Source organism: Seriola lalandi, unplaced genomic scaffold (genome assembly GCF_002814215.2).
Source record: "Seriola lalandi dorsalis isolate HSWRI2012SDOR001 ecotype SW California unplaced genomic scaffold, Sedor1 jcf7180002054981, whole genome shotgun sequence".
NCBI classification, from domain to species: Eukaryota; Metazoa; Chordata; class Actinopteri; order Carangiformes; family Carangidae; genus Seriola; species Seriola lalandi.
The window spans coordinates 266,455-280,454 of record NW_019525661.1 but is presented as its reverse complement, the minus strand read 5'-3'; the positions used below and the strand labels follow the sequence as shown (position 1 = coordinate 280,454).

Sequence of the window (14,000 nt, the reverse complement as noted above, 5' to 3'; positions counted from 1 at the left end):
GTCACTTGTTGTACTGCTGCTGCTGCTGCTGCTGCTGCTGCTGCTGCACACCCACTAAGATCCACTGGTGAGTTCATTTATCCTTAATGACAGTGACTTTAAAAGTAATGGGAATTTGTTTGTTTGTTTTACATTCATCTGTATTATGAGATGTACATGTGTATAATTTAGTTAGTGCTTGTCTGATACTGTGGCATTTTAATCTCTGAAATTCGTGGTGAAGTTGATTTGTCCCTTTAAAATGCATGTTTTTATGAGATAAGATAAAGGAGTTGTGGTGAGATGAACTTTCATTGAAAATACTGCGATGACTCAAGCATGTCTCACAAGTGTTTTGTATTGTTTTTGATCACCTGGAAATGACTCCATCAGTTTGTAAAGTAAAGTCATGGTTTAGCAGCTAATGTCAAACTGCAGAACTGTGAAGAGTAACAGGAACCGTGAAAACTACACATCTGTAGTTCATTATAAATCACTATAAAGCACTGATTAATCTAATTATTACAACTTAAGGCAAACACCAACACAGCACTTAACATGAGTGAATAGTGTCAAGTTTTCAGGAGTCTTATTTACAATCTGAAGATTTCTTCTAGTCTTCATAAATTGCAGTAGCAATGTGTAAATGAAGGAAAATCTGATTTTAAATACTGATTAAACTCCATTGATCTGTTAGAATTTAGGACAAAAATCATTAACTAACTCCACCTTTTAATAAAATCAAAAAATGCACTTTAGGTCAAAAATATACTATTCACTGTGGTTTGACTGAAAAGAAGGAATCCTGATAGGTAACAAGTTTTATAAGGTACATAAATATTAATATAAATAATAAAAACAGATTTGATTGCTCATCACAAAGGGAAAACATGTATATTTATTATTTATTATCAAAATTTACATCTGCATTAATACTATATAGAAACACAAAGCAAAAAAAAAGAAAAAAAGAAAAATACTGAAGATGATGATGCAACAAGTCAGGGACAGGAAATGAGCGTCTGTGCTCCTTCACATTAACTCACAGCGCAGATAGATTAGACTGAATCTGTGGAAGAACCCATGAAATGTGAATAAATCTAATTATTGCATCTACTTAGCAACTTATCATAAATCCTCAAATTGGTTCACTGAGTGCTGTCATGAAAAAAAAAAATTCAACTACAAAAACAGCACAACCTCATCATGTGCCAGAATAATTATCTCTATGATAAAAACCATAAATGAATATACAATGTCAAACAGTTGTAGAAGAAAATAAACTCACAGCTTTCTGAGGGCTACAACAGAAGTGCTGCTTCCATCAGACAAACTGCACAGAGGAGAGTGAAGAACTACTTCCTGTCTCCTATTACGACCTCGTACAGACTTTAAAGTGACACACCACGCTGCCTCACACCAGGATTTAAAACTGTGAAATATCACAGTGAAATGAATGAATTCAACTGGCATCACAGTGATTCACACAAATGATCCATGCAGAATTCAACTTTGATGAACTTTGACATTAGAGCTGTTGACCAATAGCGTGGCAAGCTGACAGAGAGCTGGAGAGTCCAAAATACAGGAGGCTATCTTTACTAGCTGTGTTGCACCATTCACTTTTTAGTCTTTTAAATGAACTTAATCAACTTTATTGTCCCATTAGTAGCAAAGCTAGGCTAACGAGCTCTGAGAGATTTATTTCCATATTCAATTACTTTTTAATGGAAGAATTCTGCACAAGGGTGAAAAAAATGCCAGGAGGTAAGCAGAATATAAGCAGAAACAGAAGTAAGCAGAAAATTAGACAGGAAATAAATATGACCTGAAGGCTGACTAGTGAATTAACGGTTAGCATGCAAGCTAGGGCAGCTTCACCATTAGCCTGTAGGGTCGCGGTCGCTATGTACCAGGATTCCAGCCCTGCATATGTCACTGTGCTGTGTGACCCCATTAAACAGTAAAGACCCACTGACGGTGGCCCCGTTGGAAAAATGGTCTAAAATCTTCAACTTTATGCAAATGAGTGCAAAATTCACAGCTATGCACCGTTTTGCCAAAAAACTGACAACAAAACAGCAAAAAAGCAGCAGTGGTCATATTATTTTTTCAGCCCTGGTTACATGTGGTAACCATCAGATAGTCACTGAAAATACTGAAAAAATTAATTTGGAGCTTATTATTTCACACCTGCTGCACAGCAACAAAGGTGGACACCACTGATCAAGATTACAACATGGTAGCCCTCTGCTGTCATTACTGTGGCTTATCTTTGACCTCAGCACTCTGGGTCAGATTTACTGCAGCTTTTGTGACAGTTTTTCAGATGTGATGCAGTCTGCTGCAGCAGGCTGGAGTGTTTGCAGGGTGCCTCTCCTCACTGCAGCAGCTTCAAAGTGCCCTCAGAGGTATTCTCCATGATGTCTGTCTGCCTGCAGTGATAGAATATTTGCCCGGGGACAAACCAATGGTGAAATTGAATATTTCCAAAAACTGTACCAACTATAAAAGCTGAGAGCGATAGGGCAGGAGTTTTAATGAGGCAAACGTGATGTGCATCTTGCAAGGAAGAAGAGCGGAGTGGAGTGCACAGTTTGGGAAATATTGGGTATAAACACTGGGCACAAATCTGACCATCAACCTACAGCAATATTGATGGGCTAGCATGTTGTAGAGGTGACCCATGTTTTGTTTTTCCCATTTCATTGACACTTTGGATGTAGCGATGGTGTTAACAGAGTAGGAAAGACATTAATCTCAGGGTTGGTGATCTGATACTCCTCAGAGAGTCTAGCCTACTCTTTAAGTTCAGAGGTAAAGAATATAAGACTCACCCCTGTTAAGATGAAACTGAGTCATTTCTGGGAACAAGTATTGCACACCAGTTGAGAGAGTTAGGAGTTTTTTTTTGCTGCTGAACTAAGCAGTTTCTCTTCTCTGTTTTGAGGACCTAACAAGAAAAAAATCAACATAAGATGATGGAACAGACATGAATCATTAAGTTATTTCATAAGAAGACTCTAAGTGTTCATCATGTAACAGCTGCTCCTCTTAATTTCTACGGGTAAAACACAGCACGGTCACAAATCCAGCTCATCAATACGAGATAGAAAACCTTCCGGCTTATTCCAATCCTGAGTATCTGAAAGGGAACAGACTGAAGCTGTGTCCCAATTCAGGAGCCACCTCCATCAGAGGCTGCGTTTGACCGGGGACATTTCCAGTTCAGCACTCAATACATCATTAAAATATCTAATAAATATAAAATAAAAAGGGGAATATTCCCAACAGACAGTAACTGTTACACTGTAATAAATTATGGTGAAGGATGACTGATAAAACATCGAAAACCTACCTTTGAGGCAGTTGTGAAGTCTGATTGTCTATGTATTCCTCATTATTTATATTTAGTACGTAAGGGTCCGCAGATCAAAATAGTTAAAGTGTTGTGCATAAAAGTATTCCAGGTTCTGAATATTGTAGACAGTCTGGCAACTTCTAACATAAAAAGTTTTTCAAGTTCAGGTTGGGGGGCTTTGGGTATGTTTTTGTTATTTCACTGATGAACGCCTAACCAATGGGTGAGCCAGCTAACCTTTTCTCTGCCTAGAGACGACAAAAATTGGATGAATCTATTTTGATGGTTTTACCTTCACTTCTGAAGCTGCTATAGCTAGCATTCAGCCCACCTTGTTAGTAAGTTAAGAGTAAGTAAGTAAGTAAGTTAGGGGTCAGTTCCCGTTTTTGGCCGGCCCCGGAAAATGTGGACAACTGGTCACCCTACCTTAGAGGCTACTCTAGATCAAAGTGTGTTTCTCAAAGTGTGGGTGCAAATAGTGACGGGTGTTATTATTATTAGCAGCAAATAGACTGACCTAGGCCTTTCACATCTCTGTGCCACAGGTAAAACTGCAACCATGAGTATCAGCTATGACCAAGACGATTACAAGGCTTTCTTTGATCTCTTCGGTACCAACGATACCGACACGACTGACCCGAACTACGTGGTCGGCAAGACTGTCAAGCTCTGCTCAAAGATGGATGTCAACAAGTTTGGTGCGAGATTCATCCCAATTTTCTACTATGTCAACTTCCTCCTGAGTTACCTTGGCAATGGACTTGTCCTCTTCATCATCTGCAAGTATGAGAAGCTCCACACGGTGACAAACATTTTCCTCCTGAATTTGGTCCTCTCCAACTTCCTCTTCGCCATCAGCCTTCCCTTCTGGGCGACGTACCATCTGTCTGAGTGGATTTTTGGCATGGCTCTGTGCAAGATGGTCAGCAGCGCCTACTTCATCGGCTTCTACAGCTCCATCCTCTTCCTCACGCTAATGACATTTGATAGATACCTTGCAGTGGTGCATGCAGTGGCAGCTGCCAAGAACAGGAAGAAGGCGTACGCCATCATTGCGTCTTTGATAGTTTGGGGCATCAGTATTGTAGCGAGTGTGAAAGAGCTGGTTCTCAGAAATGTGTGGAAGGATCAGTTCAATGGGCTGCTGTGCGAGGAGTCCGGATACTCCGCCAGCACCATGGACCGCTGGGAACTAGTCACTTATTACCAACAATTCCTGCTCTTCTTCCTCCTCCCTCTCTTCATGGTGATGTACTGCTACATCAGCATCACTGTCCGCATCATGTCCACCCGCATGAAGGAGAAGTGCCGCGCCATCAAGCTTATATTTGTCATCATCTTCACCTTCTTCGCCTGCTGGACACCCTACAACATCGTCATCCTCCTTAAAGCCTTACAGATCTCCAGCACCAGTAACGACGACTACACATGTTCAGACACGGAGCGCTTGGACTACGCCCTGTATGTGACCCGGAACATAGCCTATCTGTACTGCTGCATCAGTCCTGTGTTTTATACATTTGTGGGGAAGAAGTTCCAGAGCCACTTCAGACGGCTGGTAGCCAAGAACATCCCCTGTCTGAAGAGACACATCAGCCTGAGCAGCCAGAGCACCAGGAGCACATCACAGAGGACACCATACTCTGACTACTAGACACACACACACACACACACACACACACACACACACACACACACACACACACTATACAATCACATGCAATGTAAAAACTTACCAAATCACAGAGGGCTATTACCACTATTAGTACTAGAAGGAGACACACACATTCTTGTACTTCAATCTTTGTGAGCACACTCATTGACATAATGCATTCCCTGGTGCCCACATAAACCTAATTCTAACCCTAAAACAAAAATGTCCTCAATATTTAGGTAAATGCTTTGTTGGTCCTCACTATGTAGCATTTAAGCATTTACAAGTCCACAACTAACACACACACACACACACACGCACTGTACAATTATATGTACACCACAACAATGTAAAAACTTACCACATCACAGAGGATACCACACTGAGTACTAGAGAGAGATTCACACACATTCTTGTACTATCTGTCTTTGTGAGGACACAAAAATGTTTTTGTATGTCCTCACTTTGTAGTATTCAGACACACACACACACACACACACACACACACACACACACACACACACACACACACACACACACGCACACACACACACAGCCCAGATAGCAAAATGAAACTTCTGGTCCAAAATACTGTACAATCACATGCACACCACAACACAGCAATGTCAAAACTCACCACATCACAGAGGACACCACACTCTGAATACTAGACAGACAGACACACACACACACACACACACACACACACACACACACACGCATATATACACACACACACACCCCAGATAGCAAAATGAAACTTCTGGTCCAACATATACCTGGGTGCTCGGCCCAAGTCTGGCCCATACACTTCCACATCTGGGCAGAGTCTTTCTTTGTGCGCAACAGAATTGATCCAGATGTGGAAGTAGCATCTTACAGCCATGCTGTATATGGGCCAGATTCGGGCCGGTGAATTGGGTGTATATTGGGCCAAAATGAAACAAGCATGTGGCCCAAGTATGGGCTTGATTTAGTTTGCTATATGGTACACACACACACACACACACACACTGGACAATCACATGCAATTTAAATTCATATTCTCTGGCATAAGTGTGGATTACAGTTTGTTAGGATTTATAAATACATGCATTAACAGCTTTTCAAGGAAAAACTGAAGCTGTGACAACAAACTGTTATTTTCTGATTAAGCTCTTTTCTAAATAAGAAAGTTCAGTTTATTTGTGATCTTCGGCTGGGGATCAGAACTTTACTTCCTGTCAGATAATCAGTTGTAAACAATCAATTCTTCTTTAATCATTAACTTCATTAGATATAGGAAGTGTATCAGTATGAAGACTGCGTCACTTAAATCTTCTATTTCTCAGATTGAACTTTTATCAGCTTTTATCATGCTGTGTTTTTAGTATTCATAAGAAACCCTTATTTGAAAAGGTTACATGCTTAGGCTTGTGTGTGTTTTTATACATGTTTTTATTTTATTTTATACATACATACATCATCAGCTCTGTAAGCTACTGTACACAGCTACAGAGTGATTCTGCTGTTGTTCATATGTGGATATAGTGTGAGTCTGGTCATTCCCTGAAAACTGGTCATCCATTGAAAATTGAAAATTTTACCAATATGGAAATTTTTGCCGTCAATCAAAACAATACCACAAGATGGAGTTTGGTGATATTGTGGGATCATGGGAGTTGTTGTCTTCACCGCCATTGCAGTCAGCTATTCAGTCATTCAGGAGGTTTTTACCTGGAACTCGTGTCCTCCTCTCCATAACAAACACATGGTCCCATTAGTTCCTACTGAAGACATAAGTCTTTCAAATCATCCCACAAAGTTTTCACTGAGCATTATTTAACCCCCCCACTCCCCAGCAGGAACTTTTACTGATACGAGAGTGGAGGCGGAAGGACACAGACATTAATCTGTCACTGTTAAAGGCCATTTTTTCATGAGGAGCTTTAGTCCATATTCCTGTGTGCATTTCTTCTTCAGACCTGCTCCTGGTCCCATCTTGTTGATTCTGTGTACATGTTTGCAGAGATATATTTGTCCAAGTGCTTTAAAATGAAATGTATCATATCCTTTCAATAAACATGACAAACCGTTCCCCTGTGACATCTGTCCTTTTATGGGATCTATCCGTCCCTCTGCTGTCGTGGTTTATGGGCTTGGACGAACGATATGAGCGTTTCCCTTTTCTGACAGAACATCTGGAGCAGCTTCCTGTCAGCCAAGCACATTTTTCTGGTGAATCATAGTGGTCAGGTCCGGAGAAACAACATGAAATAATGATATACAGTGTGAGTCAAATAAACAGGCTCTTTTAAACAGCATAGCAACAGCATTGAAAGTGCAGTGATAACTTATTGGTGATTTTGGTTACACCAAAAACGTATTAGAAATGTATATCTTTTTAAATGATCGTGTCATATTCATATGTAGTGTTGTACTTCTATCAGAAAAGAGTCAAAGTCAGTCAAAGAGTCAGTGGCAGATATATTTTGCCTTTTAAGCTCCAAAACCCCTGCGTCCTACATGTCCCATGATGCAGCTGGGTAGTGTTTCTAGTTTAGCCCCATCCTGACTGATAAACGCCTTTCAGTCTTTCATCTGTCCAGTTTATGATGCAGGTTTTTTCTTGTATTTATAAAGTTACCCAAGCTGAGATAACCCTGTTCACATCATCATGACATCATCAGGGTTATTTTTTTTTGGTTTGTCAAAGCTCCTCCACAGACACAGAAGGTCACTACACAGCTGTTTTTACAGGCCCTTGTTCACATGTTTCCATGGTATTCACTGTTTGTTCTCTTTTTCTTTATATTTTTAGACATAGTGAGTATTTATAGTAATTCGTAAAGTATTTTCATTCCAACTGTCACATGTCACTTCCTGTCTCATTACATTTCCTCCTTCTACAATGACAATCAATATATCAACAAAGTGAGCGCAGATATGATATTGTTGATAACAAAAATACTGGATTATGGAGAATAATACAAAGAGGAGGGACAACAGGAATTGACAGTGGGGACCACAGAAGACGAAAGGCAGGGCGGTGAACTTACATGGTGTAGGCAGACAGGGCCTTTCTAATGTTGTAAATGTTGTGTAAATATATAAACAGGAAGTTACTGTACATAAGCCAAGACACAAATGTGCAGAATGAACAATAAGCAGATCTGCACCAACCAGTTCATTCCTCCATACAGTTCACGGCCCTGGGTTCCACAAGAGCCAGCTCATTCTCCGGCTTCTCGTTCTCTTCAGTTCACACTCTCAGCCCCCCCGAGTCAGACGCTCGTACATCACCAGTCACACAGTTCCCTCCACAGCTGGAAAACCAGACAACAGCTGGAAAGGACAGCTGTCCTTTACCTCTGTAGACAGCGTCACAGAAAAACATCTGGCCCCCTCACCTCTGACCTACTCAGCCTCTGCATCCATCCTCTATGTTTAGGCTGTGCTGCCCCCATGGCCGACTTAAAGTGACAATCTGAAGATGTTCATCAGTGTCTTTTAATGACCTACTGATTAAATGATATACGAGTCCTTTACAGTTGTATGAGCTGGGTGTCTGCCATGACAAAGACAAAATCCCATGGAACTCAAGCGTGGTTCACAAATCCTGTGTCAGCCCCTACCAGCCACTGACCGAACACATCAGCTGAACCTCTGGTACGTATGGATTGAGGAATGGAGGCCACAGCTGACGCCGGCGCAGAGGCGGAAATATGTACGGTATGAATTCATGCAGCTATGATATGTAAGTAATAGAACAATAATATGTACAGTGTGGACAGAACCAGTGTCCTTATGTAACATACAGTACAGAGAGGAGTCAGGTTTGTACAGTGTTATCACAGTGTGATGGATCACGGGAAGTGAAAATAAAGACGGCAGCATCAACTAAACAGTATGAGGTTCACAGTTCAGAGGAGAGAGAGAGAGAGAGAGAGAGAGTGTGTGTGTGTGTGTGTGTGTGTGTGTGTGTGAAATGAAGACTAAAGCTAGATAGTTGTTTGTGGATGTGTGCCTTTGTGTCTTTAGGGATGTGGATGGTGTATGTGGAGCGGGGGCTGATGGGAGGATTCACCATGGTGACAGCTGCAGGGAAGAAGCTGCTCCTGAGGATGCTGGGAGCTGGTAGCACCTCCTTCAGGTTGGGAGGGGAAAAAAACAGTCCATGTCTTGGGTTCGTGAAGAGAGTCATGATGGAAATGATGGTAGTGGTGTTAAAACAAGTGTTTTAATGTTTCATAGATACCCTGCTCCAGTGTTAGCTACAGTCCTCAAACTGGGCCCAGTGGAGACCTGAGATCTTAGTGGATTTGATCTGCTTCCTTGAGGTGCTGCTGTAGGGCCGGACGACTACCAATAACCTGCATCAAAGGTCCAGGATAGATTTTTCATATTGATTCTTATTTCATGCCTGCTGATGTTTTTTTAATGTGTGGTATCTTTATACTGAGATTTAGATGTAAAGCCCCTGTGGGTAAGACATCCTGTTCTGTCCTGTTCTATTCTGTTCTGTTCTATTCTGTTCTATTCTGTTCTATTCTGTTGTGTTCTATTCTGTCCTGTTCTGCTCTATTCTGTTCTGTTCTATTCTTTTCTGTTCTATTCTATTCTGTTCTGTTCTATTCTGTTGTGTTCTATTCTGTTTTATTCTGTCCTGTTCTATTCTATTCTGTTCTATTCTATTCTACTCTTTTCTGTCCAGATCTATTCTATTCTGCCCTGTTCTATTCTTTTCTGTTCTATTCTGTTGTGTTTTACCTGTTTTATTCTGTTCAGTTCTATTCTGTCCTGTTCTGCTCTATTCTGTTCTGTTCTGTTCTATTCTATTTTATTCTATTCCATTCCATTCCATTCCATTCTGTTCTGTTCTGTTCTGTTCTGTTCTCTGTAAGAACATAGAATACCAATGATATTTTCCCGGACTTCCATATCTCATAAATGACACAGACTGAGCTTTGTGATCTCTGGTGCGGACCCTTCAGGCCGTTCTGCCCCCCCCACCCCCTCGTCTCAAGGAGCCCTGCATTGTTAGGGATACATACAGGACCGTACCAAGTGCGGCAGAGACCGGGGGTGTATTGATTAGTCCGGCAGTTCTGTGGTTAGACAGCCCCTGTCTGTCTGTCTGACCATGCACCTGGAGCCCGAGGCCCGGCCCGCAGCACAACCGCGTTCCGTTCACAGGCTGGTCCCGGAGGTTGCTGGTGAAACCCCGCTGGAGTGCCGCTGGGCAGGCTGATAGGAGAGGGAGAGGAGGGGAGACAATACGCGCAGGGCTCAGCGGGCGGACAGCCATTGCTTTTTGCTCTCGCTGCTAATAAAGAAGAAGCAGCGTCTCGGCTGTGTATCACCGGAACAACAGACAGCAGCCCTGCACCGAGACCCGCCTGGACCCGCTCTATTGTCTTCGATCGTGTGGATTTTCTGGGAAGATGTCTTATGTGACTGCGCTGTTGTTGCTGCCAGTCCTGTGTGGCAGCATCAGCACCTCCAGCGCTGCAGCCTCAGCATCCCGTAAGTAGGCTAATAAACACACACGAGCGCGCGCGCGCGCGCACACACACACACACACACACTTATGCACAAACACACGTGCACACACGCACATACTAGCAACCATGGCTAATTTGGTGGCTTGCTCTCTGTGCAGTCAGGGATGTGGACTACAGTCAGGACTCATGGGGCCAGAGTACCAGCATATAAACAGCAGGGCTACAGTGCTGTAGTGATAACACACACACACACACACACACTGTCATCATCAGGACTTCTGAGGAGGAACACATGAACTCTGTGTGTTTATGAGTCCACAACAGTTCAGTCAGTGTCTCAGTAACATATGAAATCTGTGCAGAACCCCATAATGACCATTTCCTTCATCCGTGTTCCACAAATACAAGGAGCCTCTCACACAATATTTTCCATTTTCTTTATCTAGCAGCTCTAATACATGGTCTATAACACTGTAGTTCAGGTGTAAGCATGTTTATTAATGTACTTGTTGGCCTTGATAACGCAGTTGACCTGGTAACCCCTGACACCACACATGTGAAATTCCCACTAAATAAACCTTGAGGTGAAGCTGTTTTCTAAACAGAATAAATCAGTTATAATAACATATAATAACATATAATGATATGCTATTCCACGGGACTAGTGTGCTATAAAGTGTGCGGTTCGTTCACAGGCACTTTAAAGTTGTTAAAACTAACACCTAACACTGTGTTATCAACATTCATTAACTGTTTATTCACCAGTTATTCATGTTTCATGGGTTCAGTCATAGTTGTTGAAATACACATAAAAACACCTGAAAATGTGTTTATGTCTGCATACAACCAGCCTGTGTTATAATGTGTTGTGATCCATTACATAGGCTACTGCTGAGAAGTGATGACCCTGATGATGTCATCAGGGTTATTCTGGGTTATTTTGGCTTGAGAAACTTTTAAAAGAGAGCATGCTGTGTCTTTAAAATAAACTAAGATAAGAAATTCAATTAATTGAAAGGGCATGGATGGTCTAATGAAAGATACTGTTGAGATGCATTATGGATATTGAAGGATCTAAGCTACAGTTAGGAGCTGTTAATTAGCTTTCAATTTGAATATTATGGAGCCTTTTCTCTCCTGCTCACTGTTCCACCAGCTGCCGTATGCACTCGAATACTAGTGGCCGATTGTGCTGTGCACAAAAGACGCAGTCCCTCTAACTTTTTAGATATCAGAGTCTTGACAGTCAAATAACTCACTGTTGGCTGAAAATAAGAAAAACACGGTCCCACCTCAGAGTCAGATAACAACGTTGACATCAATTTAATCTGTGTGTGTCCAGAGTTTGTCTGTGGTTGTTCTTAGTGTAGCATAGCACAAAGCACACAGAGTTCACAGTTGTCTTATTTACACCTCTGTATCTGACACATGTAGAAATAAAAACACAACTGTATGATTTAATGCGACCCCTGGTTTAGGTGCAGTTAGCAACTATAGACTGTATATAAAGATGGGTGTAGCCTCAGTGACCTCAACCATAGGCTCTTGAAGAGTGAGCTGCTCCACCGTTGCCATCTTGGCAGTCTCTGACTCCACCTAACTCCCACCTAATCCAAAAATGGGCAAAGAGGAGTGGCGTGTGTGGAGCTAAAACTTCGGTGCATGGTGGTTTAATAAGTCTGGCAAGCAAACACTCCAGTTAGCATCATTAGCACAGCTGGCTGTCTTGCTCAAAGGCTAACCCAAGGCTAACTCATTTGCTGGCTAATTAGCTAGTTAACAAGCTAAGCTAACAAGTTAGGTAAGGTGAGCACAGACACCAATACCTGCTAATTAGTGCTAACATATAAATAAAATAATAGTAGAACTTCACAAAAACAGGAGCACAGACTTCCTCATGTACTGTTGGTCAATTAACCAACAAGTCAAATTATCTGTCCGATATTTACATGAAGAATCATCCAGAAGAACCAGCACCACAAACACAGAGAGCTCAGGTTCAGCGACTCCAATTAGCTGAGGTGACACCGAGCAGACAGCTAGCAACTAGCTAACTGTGAGGCAACCTCCTGTTCAAGAGGCCACGCCCTCAGTTCTCCATAACTTTAAGCCTTAATAAAATGTAAACAGGTGAGTTATATAAACAGGTGTCATGAAGGAGGAAATTAGCTCTAGAGACTAAAACAGTTTTTGTAAACATGTTTATTTCTGCTGTAAAGTTGGACATTTTAACATGGGAGTCTATGGGGATTGACTCACTGTTGGAGCCAGACTTTAGTGGTCATTAGTGGAACTGCAGCTTTTGGTTTCTTCAGTGTTGGCTTCACTTTTCAGCCTCGGACTTTGATGCTTGTTTACAACGTGCAGCATCTCACAAGTCGTTCCTCACAGAGAGGATTCACTGACTGTTTTAAAGGCACTTGGTGGCTTGGTATCTTTCTATCCATCTGTTTCGAAATTTAAACCGAAAAAGTCAAAATATTGCTAAAAAGGTTTTACATATGAGCTGGTGGAAAAGTTGTCATGTTTTTGTTTTGGATAAGCACTAATTAAATGATTTATCAGAGCTGCTGGTGTTTGAATCTTCTCTCATGAAGGTAAATCATGGGAGCATTCACTCACTTGTCAGTTAGTTTGCTAAGACTGCTGAATATTACTTAAAATTGTCCTGAAAATGATCAGTGTTGACGGAGGGAGGACAGCTACAGTTGGATTATTATATTGACAGTTGCTGCCCAGTTGTCCCAGGTTGGAGGGCTCGCAGCCATTTTTACACGATGGCTTTCTTGTTTGCCGCCAAAACTAAAAAGGATTCATCCTGTGCCATCAGTTTTTCTGGGATTTCTCCCAAGTATAATGACAAAGGAGCAGTCAGTGTCTGTTCCAAATATTTAATGACCTCTGTAGCTCTCTCTTGACTATAGGACATATTTGATGGACAAAATAAATTCTAATAACCTGCCATTTTTTAAACTTATTTTGTTTTGTTTGTAAGAGCACTGGTGTATAAATTTTAACTTAAGGTTCACAAGGTTTTAGATTATGTTCTTCCAACAGTTGCTCTATCTAATGTTGTGTGTCTCTGTCTTTGTTTTTTCTATCACCTTTGCAGGTCTCAGTTATAGTCAGAGATCTTTAAGCTGACCCTGTGCCTCTCAAAGGGATATTAACAGACTCTCCCTTTGCTGTCAGAACCTCACATCCCTCTTTTCTCCTCCCCTCTCCTCGTATCCATGTGTCCTGGACAGAGCGCAGTTTGTTTTTGAGTTTTTGTAGAGTTCATTGTCCTCAGTAGCCTCCTACAAATGTAATTAGACGTGTGCTCAAAATTTTATTTACCAATTTAAAGTCATTAGAACTGGGTCCAGGGCTGTTTTCCATCCCAGACCTTATTGAATTGTTGTTTGTCTTTATCAGTTTTGTGAACAGCAGATGGCTTTTGTTTTAAGAAACTCAGCACTTCTCTGCTTCTCTCACTGGGCGTCTTGACAGACCAGCTGGTCAGTGCTTTATATACAGTAGG

The 14,000-nt window shown here is 41.6% G+C and overlaps 2 protein-coding genes across 2 annotated transcripts in view; both read left to right on the top strand.

Annotated features, from left to right (window-relative positions):
• On the top strand, window positions 1-7,070 carry ccr12a (chemokine (C-C motif) receptor 12a). The gene is made up of 2 exons (XM_087171807.1): window positions 1-67; window positions 3,886-7,070. Exon 2 carries the CDS (start codon window positions 3,900-3,902, stop codon window positions 4,992-4,994), a length of 1,095 nt encoding a protein of 364 aa, XP_087027933.1. The 5' UTR covers window positions 1-67; window positions 3,886-3,899; the 3' UTR covers window positions 4,995-7,070.
• A 3,026-nt stretch (window positions 7,071-10,096) lies between these two features.
• The window catches only part of cntnap2b (contactin associated protein 2b), a 34,676-nt gene continuing 30,772 nt past the window's right edge, over window positions 10,097-14,000 (top strand). The window contains exon 1 of the mRNA XM_023398198.2: window positions 10,097-10,499. Coding sequence (XP_023253966.1) covers window positions 10,418-10,499 — 82 coding nt within the window. The 5' untranslated portion in view covers window positions 10,097-10,417. The remainder of the gene's footprint in view (window positions 10,500-14,000) is intronic.